Source organism: Artemia sp. Qi Xiang Cuo, chromosome 2 (genome assembly GCF_049724085.1).
Source record: "Artemia sp. Qi Xiang Cuo chromosome 2, ASM4972408v1, whole genome shotgun sequence".
Classification (NCBI taxonomy): domain Eukaryota; kingdom Metazoa; phylum Arthropoda; class Branchiopoda; order Anostraca; family Artemiidae; genus Artemia; species Artemia sp. Qi Xiang Cuo.
This window is the reverse complement of record NC_142795.1, coordinates 83,994,999-84,019,778: the sequence shown is the minus strand read 5'-3', so window position 1 is coordinate 84,019,778 and position 24,780 is coordinate 83,994,999. Positions and strand designations below refer to the sequence as shown.

Genomic DNA, 24,780 nt, shown 5'->3' with positions numbered 1-24,780 from the left:
TCCTTAATTCACTATTCTTTTCTAATTTTTTGTTTGAATTTACAGTCTTTATGTAAAGAAGGATAATAAAGGACGTATTTCTTCTGTTGTCATAAGACGACAAAAATTCGATACTGCGTCCGCATTTTAAAAATAAAACGCTCGTCGTGCCAACAGAGAATCAAACAACGGCAAATCCCTTGTTGAGTACAATTAGAGGCTAATAGACATAGAGGCTTAGACATAATAGACATAGAGGCTAATTCAAACGTGGCTTTTCTTTGTCGACAGAAACGATGAATTGAACACCATATCTGGAAAATTTCGACATTGATGTTAACAGAGAAAGCCGGAATTGAATGAAGCTATGCTGAAAAAAAAAGTAATTGTAACGTACTATTGTAGATGTTTGAGGTTCGTCTTTGAGTTATCCCAAGACAGGTCCTCAGAAGAGGTTATCATAGGTCTCAACAAAATCTGGAGCTGTTGCCTCCACAACTGAACAATATAGGAAAGCGGATAGAGGGGAATTGTTGGCGCTTTAAAATGGGTGTCATACAAAAAACAAGAAAGAAGACTAGCAGTTCTGACAGTGTTGCATTACCGAGTAGAACTATAAAAACTCAACAGGGTATTAATTAGGCTTTATTGTATTGTATCGGATTAACGATACTTCCTGACTGCTAAGGTCCTTGCGTCTTGTCTCAATTAACTGTAGTTTGATTTTATTCTATATATATATATATATATATATATATATATATATATATATATATATATATATATATATATATATATATATATATATATTTTACATGTAGTTTCAATTTGAAAAATTGATTTAATTTAAATAGAGTTTTTAGGTAATGACAAAAACAGTAGATTTAGCAATTTCCTTTAAAATGGGCGAGAAAACAGCTGTCTATGATGTTTTAGTGCCCTGCTAGCAGCAGAGAAAAAAAAGGAGGCATATAAGTGCTTCCCATGCAAAAAAAGTGATTTTCCTTCGTGTTCAAGCCAGGGTACTGTAAGTGTCACGTTTTCAGCGTTTACAGCCATGGCCATGTCATTGGTGCACCTTTCTTTCGATCCAATTAGTTTCAAAATAGTTTATTTTGGTTTACTATTGGCCGAGGTTCCTTCTTTACTAAGTTGCAGCTACCGCTGCAACCACGATGAAACACCAAGGATAAGCGTTAGGGCTTTTCAGATCGGTAGTCTTGGAATAATCGAACGCAATATATAATTCTAGCTTAAACACACCTCATCTAACGATTTACAATGAAGCTGTCTGATTGGCTAAATTCGAAAAAGTTCAAATAAATTGAACATCAGTGCTGGCTCTAGACTAAACGGCACTTTCCTTTTTAGGCCGTCATTTTAAATGTTTTATTTAATTTAGGATTGTTTTCTTAAAAAAAGCATGTATTTTCATTGTAATCTTTCTTTTTTTTACTTGCAGTTTAATTTCGACAATGTCTCAGTTTTGCTTTTTCAGAAAACGGCAACATAGCTTCAGAGCTAATATCTGAAATGATTTATTTCTAATTATTAATTAAAATGAGTAACATAGAACAATAGAATGATTTTATTGGGCTGAATATCTTCTGTAAATAGGAAAATTTTCTTTAACTGGCAAATAGAAAGAAAGGCGCAATAAGCAGTGCTTCCAATTTTTCAGAAATCTGTTTGGTTTTCACTATCTATTTGTACTACGTTACCTCAAAACTTTAGAATTGAAGAAAGATCAGAATAAAAAGGTTGAGAAATGAACTTGAAAAGCCAAATAAACCTCACAAGTAGAAACCTTAGCCGAACCAAGTGATTGCTTTGCTGAAATTTGCTATCTTATGTCGTGGGGACGTGTGTTTGACTCTTGATGTCATCAAACCTTTCGATTGTTGCGAGGGTCAGTAGTGTGACTGAAAACTCAACTGTCGTAGCTATGGAGAGCTTACGGTTACATAAATTCCCACGTAACCTCTGAATTTCAAATAAGAGGTGATTGGAAACCACCTCGTCCTGTAGCAAGAACGCATATAGCACAAGTAAGCTAGCATAAGTAGGGACGCCAATATTAAATTTCAGTATCGGTAAGAACCAAAAAAGCTTAGAAGGGGTAAAAAAAAAAACAATTATTAAGTGGAAACAATGTACAGTTATTAACGTTATTGACCATTTTTCCCTTTATAATCCAATATTTTTTACGTATAGTCACTGATTCCTTGATGGTATGAGTTTAAGCATCTTGTTTTGGTGAGGCAAAGCCAGCTCCCCTTTTCTTTGATTGCTCCTTTTCTATTGCTCCATCTTCTTTGTACTGATACCTCACTTCCAGTAGTTATTTTCAGGTTAATCTTTTGACTGCATCTTTTTTTTTGGATTTTAACCATTTTATCAGTTTATTCTATGTTATCAAGTCCTCTTCTTTTTACATATTTCATATCTTTTGAAATTGATTCTTTGTTCAGAGTCCTACCTATAGGAATCATTTTTGAAATACTGCTTTACCTAGAAAAGATAACGTCAAAAACTCGGGATTTTTTACGCCTTATACGTGAGCGAATTTGATGCGCCTTTTACGTGGGCGAATTTTTTTACGCCTTATACGTGGGCGAATTTGATGCGCCTTTTACGTGGGCGAATTTGATGTGGCCACATTCTTTCATGTGGTAGTTAAGGTTAAACTTATTGAAATCGAAATGAATACGTCATTTCTGACGTCGAGGGGCTCATCAAAGACGTTATTTTAACAAAAGTCTTGCAGTTTACTATGAAGCAAAGTTTAAAATATATTTTAATCTTAACTGTCTAGAATATTTCTGGGGATGGGAGGGGGCTCCTTCAAATCAATTTTGGGGGTTACTTCGTCTCTTTGGGCAATTAGCTCGTCTATTGGGTATTAAAATAAAGCCACAAGCCCAGAACTGGATAAGAACAAAAACAATGTTTTACTATGCTGTATTTTTATGCAAATAACATACATTGAGAAACAGGTTCATGCAAAGAACGATATTCTGGAGTATCACATTAGCATCACAGTGTAAGAGGGAGAAGTAGGCTGTGATGTGCAAACGAAGACAACGTACTAAGGCACATTCAGAATCACAAATGCACAACTTCTTATTGGTGCAAATAACCACATTCTGCAGTATCACATGAACATCACAGGTTTAGAAACAGAGGAAGACTACAATGTGTAAACAAAGATAGCGTACAGAACGTACAAGTGCACATCGTAGAAATTTACTATCAACGTATAGAACAAACACATTCTAATGCCTATAAAAGTAAGAATATCGCTAAAACTAATTTTTTTGAAGTTTTAAAATTTGATTGTAGGACACGACATAAATAAAAAAAACTAGGCAAGGCTTAACGAGCATTACCGATAATTATTTGCTAAAACTTTAACGAGTACGGGAGATAAGAGAATGTAAAACTAAATACGAATTTTGCTTTTTTGCTGCTGCAATGATCAAGATCGATTAACAATAATGCATATAAATTGAACTGTTGGGCAAAAGAAAAGCCTTAATCCCTATGAACCGCGCCGCTAAAATCACAATAACTTTCTCCAAGACATAAACAACAGATGATTCCAAATGGAAAGAAGAATATTGCCAATAGAAGGGTGCAGCAGCTGTAGTGAGTTGTGATCACCAAATGCAGACAAACTCCGTTTGAAGCATCGTTATTAATCACAATCACATATATCTCAGCCTTTTGCTTTTGCTGTGGCTGTTGTATCTTCTGAATTGGCTCCATTGGAATTGCTTGCGGCTGGGAAGTATTAAGCAAATCAGTTGTTCTTGGAGGCATTGGAGACAGATATGTTTCTGCCGAGCCTGGCTTTAAATTTTGCAATGGGTAGTTTCGCTATTGAATGTTTCTCTCTACATATGGATAAATTTTGCAATGTTGCTACTGAAGAACCTTTATGACAGTAATACGCTAGAGGTGTATCTCTGTGTCCAATCTTGTTCCAGTTAGTCAATATCCCAATGCGTCTTCGTAATTATTTATCATGATTCCTTGTTCCTTTTGCTGCCTTCACATTAAATTGGTTTCCCATGGGTCGCTTTCTGTATTATACTTCATAAAACTATCTATGTGTTACTTGATAATGTCAAATTTTTTATATTATTGAAATCAAAACAAAGATTGATTTTGAAAATAATATTATTCCACTAAAAATAATTTTGTTTGACATAAAAAATTGAGTTTTTCACAATGACATTTCGGCTTTAACGAAAAAAAGACTGAATCTGAGATCACAGGGCAAATGAATAAAAACCTGGTTCAAATTTTTAGTATGAAAAATGATAAAATTTATTGAAGTCTACAGGAGTATATGACTTTTTTCGTTATTTATGGTTAAGTGCAACAGATTTGGCAACATTCACATTTCCTTTAGAAGGGAAAAATTGTTACTATTATCAGATATACTTCTTGAAAAGAATCTAAAGCTATGCTACCATTCGATTTTTAATTTATTCAGTTTTCGAAAATTATTAAGTGTATAAACTTTGTTTATACGTTTATTTTTTATAATTTAATAATGACTTCAAGAGGATCAAGCAGCAACACAAGCAAAGCGATCTTAAAACTCTTAGAAGATTATCATACTTTGAAACAACACTCATCATAGATTAATGAACAAAAAGGATATGCCAGTATTGCCAGTTGTAAAATCCAAGTAAGCCTAACAAACACTACGCAGATGCATTCGTAGAAACTAATATCATCATAAGACCTTTATAGGATTAAATTCGTTGGTGGCCAATCATTGTTATTCACAGATTGTTATAGGAACTGCCATGGATTTATTACCTGAATAGATGCCAGATAATGTAGAAAAAAAAATCAAATCAAAACGCGATCAGGTAAACAAACACCACAAATAATGACAACAATGGTAACAATCCATTAGTTTAGATGGTTTTGATTGTTTATTTTTACTAAGGCCATCTTTACTGGGGGCAAAGAAAAAGCAAAAGGAGCTGAAAATAACGTATAGGCTACTTTGTTTTTGGCAAATCATAAATTAAAAAGCTGTAAAATCTGCCAGACGATAGGCATAAAATGGAAAAAAACGCAGCGTATAATCTTCTGTGAAGACCAGAGAAAGCATATTTTATCCCCTTCTTTCAACATAAAAATCGAAATCTCCTTGCTCCTCCAACCATCCCAAAGCAACTTTCCCTAAATGTTCAACCTTATCCCCCAGCTGCGAGACAATTAAACTACGCTTAAATTTCGTCACCATTCAAATTAAACCTGCTGTATGCATAATAAAAAGTACTCTCTTGGCTTCAGGATTCAGGTACTCGCTGTGCAATGTCAGGCAAATATTTTCAGAGCTGAAGATTAGTGATTGGGTGGGAGTTAGGGACACTTACAAATTATATGAAGTGAGATACGTCAGTGGAGCTGCCACATCCTTATGTTCATTAATGTATGCTTAAACAATAATTCTATACTAATCAGTACTAACCACTGGAAGTTTATCAGTGTGCAGTACATCGTTTAAATTCAATTTCATAAATAAGATAATTAACACTCTAGATTAATATAATAAAATCCTAATTAAGGGCTAATGATCCATTGATTATTTTTGAATGGTCATCATCGGAGAGCGAAGATGAGATCCAGGTGCAGGGTTCAAGCTAAAAGGGATCTTTCGTTGCCTTAGCTCTGAAAAGAAAACACAGTATAAAACTACCAAACTACATTTTAGTTTATTATTAACTATATTAATTAACTATATTAACTATATTTTATTTAGTTTTATATTAGTCTAGCCATCAATTAAGGGTACCATTCAACTTTTTTTTTTGTAAGTCTCGCTTTCTCATTGGCATCTTTTCAATTATTCTCTAAACAGATTAAATGTTAAACTGTTAAGCATAAAGTTGTAACTAATAACCAGGAAAAAAAAAAAATCTGAGCCACATTTGAGTTAGCATTACAATTTGCTTTGGATTAGCATTTAAGAGACTGTTGACATCATGCCAATATTTTGCTCTTTAGCGTTGGATTTGTGCCTTTTTATGTCAACGTTGAATGGAAAATCGAACGTTTTTTTGGCAGTAACTTCAAAAATAATGCTCTGATTAAATACATGTCAGCTTCGCTTCAGTCAATTAATTGATTCTAACGCTCTTTACCATTTTTGAACACCAACAATCATTAAAAAACAAAATATGATCAATTCGCTTTTAGATTTTGAATTTGCCGCTTGAATTTACAATTTCCATGTCAATGTGAAAAATAACAGACCTTTTTTTGTTTTGTTTTTTGTCAAAAGACGGCAGAATGTCAACATTTTGCGAATCAAACGCCCGCCGTGACGACAGAAAATCAAATGAAACGGTTTAAATTCCTTGTTGTATCGACAGAGATGCTAATTCAAAGACGCGACGTCTAAGCCCCAGGATTCCAACACTTGTCGACAAACAAGCCAAAATTTACGAATAAAGTGTGTTTTTTTCCAGATTTTAACGTCTCACCTATACTGCAAAAGCAGAAAATTTGAAACAGTTAGAAAGGGGTTTGAAAAGCTTGTATCACCACTAATGTGTTCCACACTGTTGCCTAATAACACTATCTATATATTTTACCAAATTATTCTTTCAGATAGTGAAACTGCTGCTCTAAGTTCCAATCTTTCAAATTTCACAAAATTATGCCTTAATTATTGAATCTTTGGAATCTATCTTCATTCTGAGGAATGAACTGATATGAACTGAATGTACTGTGGGGTGACAGCTCCCCTCTTATCGCAGCAAAAATACTTTCATTGCAGTATAGAAGATTACAATCATAAACTTACCCATAAATAGAAGGAGAGGCATCCTTGAAAAAAAATAACCCCCTTGAAAGGTGCAAAGACAGGGACCCTAAAATTTATTTTCGATAATTTTGACCCTCTCCATCTTATAGAGAAATTTCAAAGGGTGCAGTTTTTCAGGGATGGGATTATCATTCTCGAAATAGAATGATATACGGATATTACAATTGAATTAATAAAACGGCGACCAATATATAAAAAAGGGAGTTTTAGCTTCTCTCCTATTTAAGGTCGCTTTGGATCAAAAAGTTCGTAGTAGCAATCTGTAAGTAAAGAGCGACTATTGACAATAAAACCTAAAGTTGATTACATATGTGTAGAATCTACCATTTATGCTGATTCTAAATATATCAACGATCATTAATTTAGAATTCGTTTTTAAGATTTACTAGCATATAGATTTCAGTTGATTTTAGTAAAAGGGGTTGAGCAGCCCAAACTAGGGGTATGAATGCCTCGTCTACAAACGAGAATTCCTCGCCCAAACGAGGCGTTAAATGCCTCTCTACGACCTTAAACTAGTTTACTAGCCTGGGCACAAAATAAAACAATAAAAGGAGACACATTGCTGCTACTAATGCAAAACAGTGGTTTTCCCTGCTTTTCAAGATCCAGCTGACAACGCCCAGTTCAGCGATTTTGACCATGTGGATTTCAATGCATCCTTTGTAATATGATCTGTCGAAATTGAGAAGTTTCAAGTTCTTTTTTAAAATTCTTGAGAGCTTATTTTGCAATTAATTTCTACTAATAAGATACACCAGTATAATAGTTATTAGCTCTGAATCACCTTTCCAGGGAAACTATTCCTCATCAGACAGTTCCTCACCAGACAGTTCCTCACCAGACAGCTCTGAATCACCTTTCAAGGGATCTACTAATAATTTATATGCTTTAATTTATCTACTAAGTATAATAGTATGATCTGTATAGTAAGTATGATCTGTCGAAATTGAGAAGTTTCAAGTTATTTTTTAAAATCCTTGAAAGCTTATTTTGCAATTAATTTCTACTAATAAGATACACCAGTATAATAGTTATTAGCTCTGAATAACCTTTCCAGGAAAACTATTCCTCACCTGACAGTTCCTCACCACTGAGTGGAGTAGCTGCAACTACGACTAATAAGATAAACCGGTAAAATAGTTATCAGCTCTGAATCACCTTTCCAGGGAAACTATTCCTCACCAGACAGTTCTTTCAAAAACATACTTTCAAACTTTCAATTACTATGGGAGGGAGTTCACTCTTATTACACACTTCTCATCATAATATGCAAAAAAGTAAATCTCTTCAATGTGGGGCCGCATACACGTCAATAGCCATCAAAAATTTATTTATTTATCTATTTATTATAATTTGTATTGTTATATTTATTATTGTTACATTTATTGTTATTATCGTATTTATTATTATCATCATTACCCCACTATTTATCTGTGAAAACCTTTTCTTTCATAATATATTTTTTCAGCTATATTATTGTATGTATTGTTTAAAATCATTTTCCATAACAAACTTTCTCATTTTCAATTCAATTTAAAAACAAAGAATTATATACAACTTGGCCCTACCTTTAATAGCAAGAAGCAATCTGTTTCTTTGAGCTTGTCCTGTTACGCCCAGAGAGTAAAGGTCGCATTCATCTAAAGAGAGAAACATGACCATCGGTGTTTCAGCAAAAGTCGCTAAAAAGACAAATATGATTTAACAAAAACCTTAACAAGGGGCTATAATCAATGACTAGATGAGTTAATTGTATTTACAGCTATCAAACCAACAACCAATTCTTTAGTAGAATTTGAAGAGCAGTGGATATCTAAATTGGAATTCATCAAAATAACAAAAAAAAATGAAAAAACAACAAAAACAGGCGATTTATATGATCAACTGTCAGCAGAGTAAACCGAACGACAGGTGTAAAAAAGACCAAGCGTATAGTCTTTTGCGATTCCCGGAGAAAAAACATTTTGCTTCCTTCTCCCTTAAACAAAATTCAAATTCCCTTTACCACCAACTCCCCCTCCCAACGAAAAAGAAAGCGAAAGTTAAACGCTACAATATAGAATTTAGAGGTGGAGATTATCGAGCGGCCGAGATTTACCGATATAGGTAGTTATTAATTAAGAAGTATACTAGGATTAAATGTGGCAAATTGTGGTCTGTGTTTCTAGGTTTTAGAGGAGTGCTTGATGAGGTCCGTAAGCTTTGATTAATAAAGAGTTTGTTGCATATAGGCCTTCCAACAAGTTTTGTAGAAATATTAGTGCAAGATTAGTGAAGATTATCGAGCGGCCGAGAGTTACCGACATAGGTAGTTATATAGATAAGAAGTTATTATAGGTAGGGTAACTAGTTATTAGTTACTAGTTACTAGGTAACTAGTTATTACTAGTTAAGAACTATACTAGGAGTAAATGTGGCAAATTGTGGTCTGCGTTTCTAAGTTTTAGATGAGTGCTTGATGAGGTCTGATGGCTTTGATTAATAAAGAGTTTGTTGCATATAGGCCTTCCAACAAGTTTTGTAGAAATATTAGTTCAAGATTAGTGAAGATTATCGAGCAGCCGAGAGTTACCGACATAGGTAGTTATATAGTTAAAAAGTTATTATAGGTAAGGTAGTCACTAGTTAAGAAGTATACTAGGAGTAAGGGTGGCAAATTATGGTTTGCGTTTTTAGGTTTTAGGGGAGTGTAATGAGAATAGAAGGAATTGATTAAAACAACAGCAACAACGACAACTTTATTAAAAGCAATTCGTGCTGGTTTGACGACCGCTTACAATTAAGGCACAAATATGCTTGAAAAACGCAACCAGTACACAATTACTTAATTATAGTCTACAACTAACCAAATCATCACTAAAATAAACACAAATAAAGAACAATAAAAAACAAGAGATAATAATAATAATTACTGAATAATAAATATAATTACTGAATAATATATTAAAATAAATAATATATTAATAACAGAAGAAAGACCAAAATTACTTAAATTGTCCTCTCTCGTCATCCAGCCCCACACTCACTAACCGCCCGCAAGGAGATCGGTTTTTAATTTACGGCACACTTTCCGCTTCCTGAATTGAGTCTGGAAAGATATTCCAGACCATCGGACCCGTGTGCCTTGGCACATGGCTAAAACGAACCGTACTTCATAGCTCACTTACCAGGTCTTCAGCAAATCTCGTAGCATATCCGTATTACAATGAATTAAAACCAAAAAATTTTTTAAAACATCAGGCGCGAAACCATTCAAACATTGAAACACAAAAGTACCAATTTGAAAACCTCTAATCTGACCGTCATTCAAAATCCTAAGTTTCCTAAAAATCGACTCTACTTAAAACTTCTGTATCATACTTACCAATTAACCTCACTGCTTTATTTTGCTGAATCTGAACTCATTTAAAATTACATGTAAAATTACTGGCACAAAATCATGCATCCATAATTTATATACGGCGCAATCAAAGAATGATATAAAAGAACTAAAACATGAGAAGATAAAAAATGTTGAAAACGTCTTAAAACCCCAAGGCCATGCGCTACCTTACGCGTAACCACGTCATGGTGTCTTCTCCATCTGAGGTTCTGAACGAGAATGAACCCTAGGTACCGCCCTTCCTCAACCCACTTTAGTACAGGACCATTTATTGCTATTTCACTGGGAAGATCTGGAGATACACCAGTCCGATTGAAAAGAATATAATTACTCTTTGCCACGTTAATGCTAAGTAAGCTAGTGCCTACAAACTCCCTTAACCCTTGCAGAGCTCTGTTTGCTTTCTGGGCCAATTCTTCAAGAGTATTCGCTGCCACAAAAAGTACTGTATCGTCGGTGAAAGATGTCATAGACGCACCAGGATTATACAACCGCATACTGCCGATATACACTAAGTACAACAAGGGTCTTAAGACGGAACCCTGAGGAACTCCACATGAAACAGGAAAAAAACTATAAAACTTCTCTCCTATATTTACTCTCACTGACCTACCATTTAAATACAAACTAAACCAATCCAAACACCTCTCTTTTACACCCAAATCTCTTAATCTATTTAAAAGTACTGAAATCAACGGTATCAAACGCTTTTTTAAAATCTATAAAAATACTAACACATTATTCACCCTTTTCCAAAGCTAAACTGACATTTTCTAGAAGATGTTGTATAGCATGCGAAGTCGAGATTGGATATAGGCCTTCCAACACGTTTTGTAGAAATATTAGTTCATATTTATTTGATAGTTAAGACGGTAGTAAGGGTTTGAAAACCTGTCTCTAGAGTTGTGGTATTGCTTTGCTAGGAGTAAAGCAATACCTTCGTGGTTTCCCCATTAAACAGAATATAATTACTCTTTGCCACGTTAATGCTAAGTAAGCTAGTGCCTACAAACTCACTCAACACTTGCAGAGACATTCGTGGTTTCCCCAAGATTGCTTTCACTGTATCTGAATGATTTAAATGATAAGTTTGAGAAAAACCAGCGGAAAGTGGTATAGTTTAATTTGGCGCGTTTTTTTTACTCTAAAGTTTGCTGAGGTATTTTGAAGACCAGACTGCCTTTCCATGACGTACAAATAACAGTTCAAATAGAAATAAATTCTTTTATTAGACCGTGAAAAGCAATGACAAAAATTCTGGATATTTCGATAACATACGCAGCGATCGTGAGTTTATCTACTGACCACGGTCGATGTGTATGTAATCGAAATATCCCGAATTTTGTCAATGTTTTTCACGGTCTAATAAAAAGATTTATTCCCATTTGAACTGTTATTTGTAAAGTTTGCTGTCTTTATACTGTCTTGTTGCCTGACTCAGCAAACAACCTACAGAACCTTTTGGACATTCTAGAGTGATATCTACGAGAGAAAATGTTAGTACTTAATGATAGCAAATCAACGGTTTTGGTTTTTGGGGGGAGCGAAAAGGGGGGAAAAGAGGACTTTAGGTTTGAAATGGAAAATGTACCCGTTGTGGATGAGTTTATTTAATTGGGATTAAGGTTAATAAAGGAGGGTAAGTGTGGTAAGCATGTAGAATTAGTTGAAAAAGGGGAATAGGGTAATAAGGATGGTTCTAAGTAGTCCCTTCAGGTCATTAGGTCTTGGAGATATTAAATTAAAAAAAACAACTTTTTTCAACTGAAAGTACGGAGTAACATCGAAACTTAAAACGAATACAAATTGCGTATATGAAGGGTGATGCCCCCTCCTCAATACATCGTTCTTTACGGTAAAGCATGACTTTTTGTCCCAATTCTTTAAGAAGGACTCCTGAAACTCAAGGGATTTTTGGTTATAATAATAGCTTTTTTAAAAGTTCTAAAAAAAACTTTAGCGTAAAGAGCGATGTATTGAGGTAATGGAGTAATTGAGTATGAAACAGACATTTGGGGGTTTGATAAGGGTGTTACATTAGAAAAATTAGAATTAAAGCATTATAAAAGGATGCAAAGTTTAAGTGAGAGGTTTAACAGCTTAGTTATTAAAGGTGATTTAGGAATTTTGTTGTTAAGAAGTAGGAGGCTAGTAAAAATGGTGAAGTATTGGGAAAGAAGTTTAAGCATGGAAAAACATAGAGGTTAGTGAGGGAAGCACTGGTGAAGTCTTTGTTAGACAGAAGAAGGTGTTCTTGGGCGGGCAGATTAAGGCAATTTTGCATTGCCCGACATTCGTGTGGAATGTCGGGTGTTCGGAATAGAGGGTAGGGTAGGGGTAGGCAAGTGGGTGAGGTGTCCAAACAAGTATATTTTATTTTAGTTGATCAGGAAATTCAGAAGTGGTAGTTGGCCAACGTGTGGAGAGTGAGAGGAAAATTAATTGCATTTTTTGGAGTAGTGTGAAGGGTTAATGGTTTTGAGAAAGGAAATTTTCAGAGTAGATAAGAGGGAAGAGCCCTGGGTGAAAGATTTTTTACGAAATGGGTGTTTTATTAGTATTGAGGATCTGGCGCGGTTTATTCGTGTGGGTATAACTCATCGTGAGGATGTTATGTGATGACTTTGTTTGATTGTTTGTATTACTGTTTTTGAATGGTATTGTGTGCTTTATTCGTTTTGATCAAAATTTTAAATTTAATCCTTTATTTGTTTTTGTATGTTGTTATTTTCTTGTTGCCATGACCTACAGGTTTTTTTTTGTGTGTAAATATTCTACTGCTACTACTATAAATAAGACACAAAAAAGCTCTCCCTGAAATTTGGGAGAAAATCAACATTGGAAGAGAAATCGACGCAGAATAGTCGAACATTCATGTATATTGAACAATAACGTCATTCTTGCTGAGTGGTTAGCGTGCTAGACTTCTCTTTCCTTCGGGATAAGTGTTCCCGGGATAAGGCGTGCTGTCCTTCGGGATAAGTGTTCGAGCTCTGGTTTTGCTGGTTATTTTGTTTGAAACAAGGGTCAGTGGTGTAACTTTGTAAGCTTAACCAGGGTCCCCCCTGTTCCAAATGAGAAATATGACCCTAGAGACCTGGAGAAATCCGATGAAGTCTAATAGGAAGGGTTTGTGAAAGCACAGGATGGCTGACCCCCATCTCCCTTTGATCTTCCTGGTTGAAGAACTGGGATCAGCACCGCCGGTAGGGACAGTAAAGTTCAGTGCTTTTATATTTGTTTCCTTTTTCTCCAAACCACTTGTCTAAATTGTTCTCTAGACGTTTCAAATAGCCGCATGAACTGCAGACCAGAAGAAATATTAACAAAGATTAGCAGACAGTACTTCCATGATAAGTTTTTAAGATACAACAGAGGACCAGTCTTATGTATGAAGGGTGATAAAATTGCGAAAAACGTGTTTTTATGCAAATCAAATGACTGAGGCCCAATCAAAATAGGGCCAAACAAAAGGACGTCGTCAAAAGAGCAGGGGAAAGAACTCATGAGATAAGGTTTAAAGTAAATTAGAGATTTATGGGAGGGAGTAGAGAATTGATGCTCTAAACATAGTGGAGTGGAGGAAAAGGTAAGTGAGTTATTATTTGATGAAATATTTACTTGTTTAGCACATAATTTTCAGCCCGATTAAATAGACTTTTCAGAATTGAAAACAGAATATTTGCTCCAATTGAGACATTTCTTGTCATCGGTCAAATTGCAATGTTACTACCGAATTGAAGCTTTACTCCTATTAGAATATAAGCTAAAAGTTTATAGGAATGAGTAAATATAACAACGTAAACGTATAGTACAGGCAAACTAGAGTTTGACCCCAAACAAATTGCAACAGAAATGATTTTTACACCATGTTGTAGAGAGAAAAAACTGAACAACCTATCCAAAATTGCATATTCTAGGTCGACACAAAATTAGTTTTTTTGCATATCGTGTCAGTTTTCTCACTTTCCTAAGAAAAGATTAAGATCCGGTAATTGTTCGTTTTTCTTGAACTGAATTATTATTCCGATGTAAAATTGTTTACGCTTCTCTCGTCGTGACCCCCATCTTTTTTTTTACCAGACCATCTATCGCTGGCTAAATTGTCAGTCTTGAGATCTAATAATTAGTTAGCCTGAATCTGATTGTCGCTGGCTCCATCACCTGATGTGTCAGCCTAAAAAAAAGTGATTGCAAGATGTTTATTAAAGCATGAAAATATTAGAAAAGGGAAATTATATATGAAACTAGTTTTCAGTGGCCGAAATTTAAAATCTCTCTTAGAATACACTATTATCAAGACACTGACTAGTCTTCACAGCTGGTAAAATTATCGAATCAACTTCATGAACATTTAAAAGACGGAATCAAACTCCGACTAGCATTCACAACTTATTCTTTTGATTCAGATATCTAAGCTTCGACGTTCTCTTCATCGTTATAACTTCCGATTCTTGGAGATTCAAAACATGCTGTCCTTTTGCACGTTTTATAAGCTGCAGTGCAAGCTAAGCCGTTTTTAAAGCAGCCATATCTCGTTGACCCATATTCCAGTTGACAGAAGCACTTCACGATTCTCAGTGCAGACGAGGGGTTGGTAGGACGTCAGTAGACGATGGATACAAGAAGGCATCTTTATTTTTCCAAACCCAGTCCTCGGCTTTAAATTCAGAATCAGTATCTCCACTCCATACCTGAACTTGGTAGAAAACCCTATAGCTATGGAATTTAGCTGCATCAGAAGTGGGTGGTAACAGTTTTGGGTAAACGAACTTACTAGCAGTAGTCACCTTCTTTTTTTAAAACTTCCCTGCGAAGTTCATTCAGAGTTCCCCCTTTCGATTAGCCATATATCATGAGCAAAGCGTCTTCTCCAGCAACCCTTACTTCCTCCTTCGAAGCTGACTTCAGCGTGAAAACTGCAGCTGATGTACGAAAATCGGCATCTGCCATTAGCTTCTTCAGAGCAAGGCCTTTTCCCACACTGTGAAACCCTGAAGTAGAATCACAGCCTAAGATGGTGTGAGCAAAAAGAACCAGATGGCATGTCTCTTGACCCAGCTTCTCTTTCAATTTGTGAATACCCATATTCGGGGAGCTTTGTTCGACTTTGGCTTAGGTGCAAAGAATAGTTTCTTGCTTGAGGTCACCATGATAACACAATAGAACCAAAAGATCAGTATCATCTCCAGTGACGGCAGTGTCATAATACCAGGAAGAATCAACAGCAGATTGCACAATTGTGACATCTGCATCACCTGGTGCCTGGACTACGACGAAGCCCTTCGATCGGAGGTAAACAGCCAACGCAAAGATAAACCTGGCCGTGTTTTTCTTGCAGGACAAGAACTCATCCTTTTTTTTCTTCAGTTGCATATCTGCTGTGAAGAAGATCTCACGGCCGATTATACGACTTCTCTTCGACTGGTCCATATCCTTTATGGTAGCTCCGCCGTCGAACACAATAGTGATAGATGGATACTTTTGGGTCACGTAAGTACCATAATGGTCAAGGATTTTGGAATGTCGTTCTATTTGGCCCATGGAAGTCTGTGCAGAAGAGCTCCACCGTTAGAAGAGCTCTAACGTTAAGGGTCATCTGTTAGCACAAGATGCTTTTTCAAGGCGCGATTATCTTCTCCGTAGATTTCTCTGTGAAAACAAAAAAGATAAAACAGTTCTTTGATATAAATTTTCAATAATTTTATTGTGTGCGGTTGGATATATTAGCTTACCATTTCAGACTTTTGATCTTGGGTTGAAATGATGACCCAAACAAAAATGATCTCTTACTTTTAAATATCAAGCCAATAGGAAAGGAGAACATTCGCAGTGAAACTTTTTTAGCTTGTTAGGTGGCGGATATATCGAATGACTTTTTTTGTATCTATAGATGGCAAGATATCAAACACGGGCATTAACGTGATTTAATAAATTATTAAAAATGATTAATCACGTGACATTGACGTGAATTAAAAATCACAATTTTTAATTATGATTTTTTAGATTATAACTTTATCCGAGAAATCACTTGGACAAAGCGTGGGAAGAAACGTTAATTTAATTTATTGTATACGAAGGTAATGAAAGTGGTGTTAACTGGTCTTCTAAATCAGCTAACCATAATTTATCAGCCCACTTATCTTTTTTTTTACCAACAATCGACGACTTGGTGGACAATAAGTGCTAAAAGAAACATAACAGATGAAAATAAAAAAGTGCATATTGATGAATATGAAACGGATTTTCTAGTAGACACTACATCAGGTTAATTTGATTTTTGGGCTCAGCTCATCATTTTATGTCAGAATAGTTGCCTTCTGATAGTATGGTGAAAAAAAGGGCACAACGATGAGAAGGGTAAAATCATATATTGATGATTATGCAACTTTTTTTCGGTACATTGTACATCAAATTTGTTGTCATTCTCGGGCTCAGCTCTTCATTTTACATCGGGACGGTACTTCATACACAGAAAAATAAACATTTACCGACAGTTCATTTTTTTATAGAAAAAACTGAAAAAATTTACACGAAAAGCAAAAACAAAAACTAGTTTTGCGTTGACCTAGAATATGCAACTTTGGATATGTTGTTGAGCTTTTTTTCTCTACAATGTGGTATAAAAATCATTTCTGTTACAATTTGTTAGGGGTTGGCCTATATTTTTGGCTAGCTTGCCTGTAGTAGTAGATGTGGCGGCGTAATGTAAATGTAGCAGCGTAAATGAGTAAAAGTAGAAATATCAATATTTTGTTAGTTTTGACCAGGAGTTTTGAATGTTTCTATTAACAATTTAACTTTGTAAGATTCGAAGTAACAAACTTGACTGCTCTTGTCAATTGGCACAGCAAACTAGTGACTAAATATAACAACTTAAACGTAGTTGTGGTGGCGTAACGTAAATGTAGCAGCGTAAATGAGTAAAGGTAGAAATATCAATATTTTGTTAGTTTTGACCAGGAGGTTTGAATGTTTCTATACACAATTTAACTTTGTAAGATTCGAAGTAACAAACTTGACTGCTCTTGTCAATTGGCACAGCAAACTAGTGAGTAAATATAACAGCGTAAACGTAGTTGTGGTGGCGTAACGTAAATGTAGCAGCGTAAATGAGTAAAGGTAGAAATATCAATATTTTGCTAGTTTTGACCAGGAGTTTTGAATGTTTCTATACACAATTTAACTTTGTAAGATTCGAAGTAACAAACTTGACTGCTCTTGTCAATTGGCACAGCAAACTAGTGAGTAAATGTAACAGCGTAAACGTAGTTGTGGTGGCGTAACGTAAACGTAGCAGCGTAAATGAGTAAAGGTAGAAATATCAATATTTTGCTAGTTTTGACCAGGAGTTTTGAATGCTTCTATACACAATTTAACTTCGTAGTATTCGAAGTAACAAACTTGACTGCTCTTGTCAATTGTCAGAGCAAACTAGTGAGTAAATATAACAGCGTAAACGTAGTTGTGGTGGCGTAACGTAAATGTAGCAGCGTAAATGAGTAAAGGTAGAAATATCAATATTTTGCTAGTTTTGACCAGGAGTTTTGAATGTTTCTATACACAATTTAACTTTGTAAGATTCGAAGTAACAAACTTGACTGCTCTTGTCAATTGGCACAGCAAACTAGTGAGTAAATATAACAGCGTAAATGTAGTTGTGGTGGCGTAACGTAAATGTAGCAGCGTAAATGATTAAAGGTAGAAATATCAATATTTTGCTAGTTTTGACCAGGAGTTTTGAATGTTTCTATACACAATTTAACTTTGTAAGATTCGAAATAACAAACTTGACTGCTCTTGTCAATTGGCACAGCAAACTAGTGAGTAAATATAACAGTGTAAACGTAGTTGTGGTGGCGTAACGTAAAAGTAGCAGCGTAAATGAGTAAAGGTAGAAATATCAATATTTTGCTAGTTTTGACCAGGAGTTTTGAATGATTCTATACACAATTTAACTTTGTAAGATTCGAAGTAACAAACTTGACTGCTCTTGTCAATTGGCACAGCAAACTAGTGAGTAAATATAAGAGCGTAAATGTAGTTGTGGTGGCGTAACGTAAATGTAGCAGCGTAAATGATTAAAGGTAGAAATATCAATATTTTGCTAGTTTTGACCAGGAGTTTTGAATGCTTCTATACACAATTTAACTTCGTAGTATTCGAAGTAACAAACTTGACTGCTCTTGTCAATTGTCAGAGCAAACTAGTGAGTAAATATAACAGCGTAAACGTAGTTGTGGTGGCGTAACGTAAATATAGAAGCGTAAATGAGTAAAGGTAGAAATATCAATATTTTGCTAGTTTTGACCAGGAGTTTTGAATGTTTCTATACACAATTTAACTTTGTAAGATTCGAAGTAACAAACTTGACTGCTCTTGTCAATTGGCACAGCAAACTAGTGAGTAAATATAACAGCGTAAACGTAGTTGTGGTGGCGTAACGTAAATGTAGCAGCGTAAATGATTAAAGGTAGTAAACGTAGTTGTGGTGGCGTAACGTAAATGTAGCAGCGTAAACGAGTAAAGGTAAACAAAATCAATCATTTGCTAGTTTTGACCAGGAGTTTTTAATGTTTCTATACACAATTTGACTTTGTAAGTAACAAACACGAAAGCACCTGCCAATCGGCAATAGCAAACTAGGTTAGCCTATGCATCTGTCAACACACAAGCGCATTTTCTTCTTTTTGTTTTATTAATCATTTGTATTTTTTTAACAATGAGGCTTGCGTCCAGCTTCAATTCCAAAACGACAAAATGTCAAAATGACATTGTCGTTAACGTATTGTCAAATGAATTTGAATAAATGTCAAAACCATCTTTTTTTATTGTTTACTGTGGACAGAAAAATTAATTTTCAAAACTGGTAACCCTCCCGTCCCCCTTGATACGGCCTTGAGCACGTTTATCTTTGAAGAGCGACAAAAATACGGGCTCCACTAAGACGATCTTGATTGCATTGAAACAAATCTATCACATAGGAAACACACAAAACAAGAAAAATCTAGTCAAAGAAGTCTCAAAACGTACGCCAATTTAAAATAAAATGTTTTAAATATACTAGGTAAAACTTGTATAGGACCGCTACATTCAAAACTAAGCATTTAATATCAATAAATTAAAAATCAGAGCATCCAACGAAATCAATTTCCAAAAATCCATATTGAGGAAAGAATATATACCTGTAACTAAAGATGTCATAATACCAATGGATCCAATTGGACATGGTAAGGGCCAGTTAATAGATAGATTTTGAAAAAAAATTCAACATTTTCAATAACAAAGTTGAAATATTACTCCCCCCCCCCCCCTTAGACTTTCGAATATGTTTCAAATCTTCAAAAGTCTCAACAGAAATCCCAGGAACCAAATAAAATAGCCAGCAATATTAAAAGCAGGAATTTAATTTCTTCAAAACTTAGGAGAGGAATAAAATATCCTATGAAGCACAATATATAGGCTATTTTCAAAAATTTCATTTAATTCACCTTTAATATAAATAAAGTAAAAATCAGAGCATCCAACGAAATCAATTCCCAATTCCCAATTCTCAGTCGGAATGAATTTTTCAAGAAATGTAGAATTTTAAATATTAAATTAAAATCCAATTTAGGAGTAATAGTTGCTCCGCTAAGATGAAAATAGCAAGCCTGTCATAAGTTTGTATAAGAGTATTACAAAAATCTGTGTAGGCCTATATGACTTTAAGTGCAACTACTATAAGCCAGTAAGTCAAGAAAAAACCAATTTCTACTCACTTATATACCGTTGAAGGTCAAGTTTCCAGAGTAGACTTGAAACGTCATCGATGTCATCAAAAAAACCCGATGGAAAATTACCACTATCAGCAATGTTGGAATATGTCATTCCTACAGGATATTTATACCTGGATGGAAAGCCGGACGACTGAGCTTCATTTTCCGATCGATTCTGCTGGCTTGTCGATGGTTCCCATATCTTTCCAAGGGATGGCAAAGGAACTTGGGAACTAAAGCTGAATCCCAATCCTGACCAAGAGGGAGTCGGTGTTCTCGCCACATCTGGCACAACCGGGGAACTAAAATGGCATATTGACAATGCACAAAACTGTTTTTATTCACGCTCAAATAATAGCCTTACAAGAAATTTGGAAAATGTAATTTATAAAATGAGACACTCAAAGTAAGAAGTTGTGCACAGAAGTGCTCTTATAAATATGTTTGGGGATGGTTTCTATTTTTCCAAAGGACGGTACTGGAACTTGGGAACCAAAGCTCAATCCCAATCCTAACCATGAGAGATTTTACACTCCTGGCGCATGAAGTATGACAGGAGAACTAGAAAATGACATTAGTGACACAGAAGACTGTTTCCATTTATCCTCAAATATTAACTTTGCAAGAAATTCGGAATATATAATTCATTTGAAATACTTAATATGATTTTCGAGTATATATTTGCACGTATAAGCAGCCTCAAATATGGTTGTGCACGCCTCCCATTATTTCTAAGGGATGACAATTGAAGCTTGGATATTAAGGCTAAATTCCAATCCCTGCCACGGGGGACATCATATAACATATTTGTATATATACATCCTCCTATAACTAAGTCACAAAATAGTAAAAAGATATCCCAGGCCACGAGAATAAAGATAGGTTTTCCACTATACATAAGACATATATCATTGCATTTATACGAAACAAATCAATAAAAAACAGGTAGAACATTAAGAGTTTTAGTGGGCTAATGTAGTTTCCGAGGAAATGGGGGAAACATCTTAAAAAGATCAAGATATCACTACCTTCCCTTTTTATTTTGTATGCTGCCAAACAGGCCTGTGCCTTTTTTTTATCTAAGGTGGGAGGGGGGGCAACTACAAAAAAATATATTTTAATGCCTTAATTTATATGAAATCATCAATAAGTACATATTTTACTAAGTTTAATTCTTGAGATTTAGGAGGGGTGTTTCGATCCCTAATCACCCAAGTACAGCCTGGTGGTAAATACTGTGGTCTTAGAACACCAGAAATGACAAGGATGTCTCTCACATAATGTAAATGTACGTATTTAAACAGTTCGTGGTAATGAACTGCGATTAAGAACGACTCGGCTCAATAGTAACCGAAACTCAATAATTGATATCAATAGATGCATTAAAAGAATTGGCTTATTATGCTGATTCCAAATATATAAGACATATTCTTCATCAAGAGATTGAAAAATGTGTAGTTTACTGCTTTTAGCCACTATAACCTATTTTTTTCCTCTGATAAATAATTCTAAAAGAAAACTGAAAATATGGGAAGCACGTAACTCAGGGATTCATCACTCTCCATTACCTCAATGTCTCGGTCTTATCGTTTTAAAATATATTGAGTTTAAGTATTTGGTTTAATTCCACATAGTCAGTCACAGATCTACTGGTGTGTAGAGGGGGTGGGGGAAGCTATCCTACTGCACTTTTTCTTTGCATTTATACAAATTCTTTAAGTCTAGTTCTTAAATATATATTGCAAAAATGGTTTTTTTTTCTGGTTTTAGTTCTTTTTGAACTCCAAACAGAAGTTACGTCCTGAGCCCTCATACGAAGGATCAAGGATTTTTGATTTCTTGTTTAATTGTACCACTGAACACCCCATAAGATACCAGCTTTCTGAATCCTTTTTATGCCTTGAAAAACAATATTGCCATTGTTTCTTGAATTGTTTCATTATAATCTTTTTGTGAGTTGGAAAGCCTCGCAAGCAACGCTTTTGGTCATTTAATGTGCTATGGTTTGGTATTGTATTTGATTTTCTTGAAAATAATTATTACTACTGTATATATGCAGTCAACTTTTTCAGTTTTATGCAAGGTGTGATGGTGACAGGTTAGGCTGGGTTAGGTTTTTAACCCATTTCTGAGATTTAAAAACTATTTTAACCTAACCTAACTTTTACCGTCAAAGCGCGCATAAGACTGAAAAAGCTGTTTCGCAAAGCAAATTGAATCCCAGCAGAGAAAAACGAATTTCAGATATTCACCGGTGAATGTCAACGTTAACTAGATTTTGGGCATTCACAGTGACATAGTTATTCAATAGGTTGAGATGGCTAGGACACGTTCTGCGGATGAAGGATGACTGATTGCTAAAGATCGTCCTTTTCGTCCAACCGAAAACAGGTCGTCTGCCGCTGGACTGGTAGGATATAAAACAGTTCATGGTAACGAACTGTAAGTAAGGAGCGACCCGGCTTAATGGTAACCGAAACTCTAAAAAACAGAATTTTGATACCAATAGCTACATCAAAAGAATCAGATTTTAATTCTGATTTCAAATATATAAGTTTCATCAAGTTTATCAAGTATATAAGTTTAATCTTACTTATCATAAGCTACGCACCTGAGAAAATTTTGCTTATTCTCGAAAAAAGGGGGAAAGAACCCCTTAAAGCTGGAGAGACTTAATGAAAATCCCACCATCATATTCAGCGTATCAGAGAACCCTACTGTAGAAGTTTCAAGCTCCTATCTACAAAAATGTGGAATTTTCCATTTTTTGCCAGAAGAAAGATCACGGATACGCGTTTATTTGTTTTTTGTGGGGTGATCGTATCGACCCAGTGGTCCTAGAATTTCGTGGGAGGGCTCATTGGAACGGAAATTAATAGTTCTAGGGCCCTTTTTAAGTGACAAAAAAAAAATGGAGGGCAACTAGGCCCCCTCCCACGCTCATTTTTTTCCCAAAGTCACCTGATCAAAATTTTGAGATAACCATTCTGTTCAGCATGGTCAAAAATATTATAACTATGTCTTTTACGATAACTTAATCCCTCGAAGCCCCCAGGGGGAGGGCTGAAAGTTATGAACTTTACCCAATGTTAACATATAGTATTGGTTATTGGGAAGTATACAGACGTTTTCAGGGGGAATTTTTTCTGGTAGAGGGGGATGGGGTTGGGTCGGGGGTTATATGGGAGGATCTGTTCATGAAGGAAGTTTTCATGGGGGAAGGGACATTGCTATGAAGGGGGTGCTGGATTTCCCATCATTATTTTTAAAAAAATCAGAAATTAAATATAAAAAAAACAAGTTTTTCAACTGAAAGTAAGGAGCAACATCAAAACTTAAAACGAACAAAAAAATATTAGCTATATGATTGGGTGCACCTTCTAGTCAATACTTCACTCTTTAAGCCAAAGATTTTTTAGTACTTTCATAAGAGCTATTTATTCTAATTAACGGCATGTGTTATTAAGTGTTAATTCTTAAAAAATTGGAACAAAATCGAACTTTAGCGTAAAGAGCAAGGTCTTGAATAGGGGGCAATCCCCCCTATATACGTAATAAAAATCTATGAATATTGAAGTTTGTTACCTAAGTTAGTTCGTAAGTTACGTATATTTATGACTAATAAAAACATTCGTAAATGAAATTAAACAAGTTTCGAGAAAGCCAATTAACCAAATAAAAGTAAAATTAATATGCAAATTTCGTTTTAATTATTCATGCACGGTGAGCCAAAATCAAAAACTGCATTAATTAAAAAACGTTCACATATGAAATAAAAAAAAAAAAGTTTATTTTAATTTAAAGTCAGGTATGACGTTAAAATTTAAAACGAACAGAAGCTATTCCGTATATGAAAGGGCCTCCTCAACGCCTCGCTCTTTACGCTAAAGTTAGACTTTCTCACAGCTCAATTTTTTTTAAACAATAAAATTTTGTTTTAATTGCAAATTTTTTTTTAATTAACTTTAACGAAATTCACGCCGTCAGATTCAGCTTATCAACGAACATTTTTAAAGAAGCTTCAAACTCCTATCTGCAAAAATGTGGAATTTTGCGTTTTTAATTAACTTTAACGAAAATTACACCATCATATTCAGCTTATAAGAGAACCCTATAAAAGAAGTTTCACACTCCTATCTGCAAAAAGGTGGAAATTTGCACTTTTAGCTCGAAGCGATGCGTGCCCTCCAAAAAATGGAGGGCAACTAGGCCCCCTCCCACGCTCATTTTTTTATCAAAGTCACCCAACTAAAATTTTGAGATAACCGTTTTGTTCAGCATAGTCGAAAATCTAATAAATATGTCTTTTAGGATGACTTAATCCCCCAGAGTTCCCAGGGGAATGGCTGCAAGTTATGAACTTTGCCAATCGCTTAAAGATTGTATTGGTTATTGGTAAGTATACAGACATTTTCAGGCAGGATTTATTTTGGTGGGGGGGGGGCTGGAGGAGGGGGTTACTCGGGAGAATCTTTCCGTGGAGGATGTTTCTTTGGGGTAAGGGACATTTCTATGAAGGGTGCGCCGGATTTCCGGCGCACAAGTTTTTTTCAACTGAAAGTTTTTCACAAGTTTCACAAGTTTGAAAGTTCACAAGTTTTTTTCAACTGAAAGTAAGAAGCAACATTAGAACTTAAAACGAACAGAAATTATTACGTATATGAGGGGATTCTCCCCCAAGTCAATACCTTGCTCTTTACGCTAAAGTTTTTTTTTAGTACTTTCAAAAGAGCTATCTATTCTAATTAAACGGCCTTTGTGATTCAGGGGTTTGTGAATAAATTTTTTTTTAACTTTTAACG

The 24,780-nt window shown here is 35.0% G+C and overlaps 1 protein-coding gene across 2 annotated transcripts in view; it reads right to left on the bottom strand.

The window, feature by feature from the left end:
- Positions 1-2,923: 2,923 nt before the first annotated feature.
- The window catches only part of BicC (protein bicaudal C), a 110,635-nt gene continuing 88,778 nt past the window's right edge, over positions 2,924-24,780 (bottom strand). For both annotated transcript variants that reach the window (XM_089103611.1, XM_089103616.1), the window contains exons 13-15: positions 19,982-20,280; positions 8,407-8,520; positions 2,924-5,676 (exon numbers count right to left, since the gene is read on the bottom strand). In XM_089103611.1, coding sequence (XP_088959737.1) covers positions 5,591-5,676; positions 8,407-8,520; positions 19,982-20,280 — 499 coding nt within the window. In that variant the 3' untranslated portion in view covers positions 2,924-5,590. The remainder of the gene's footprint in view (positions 5,677-8,406; positions 8,521-19,981; positions 20,281-24,780) is intronic.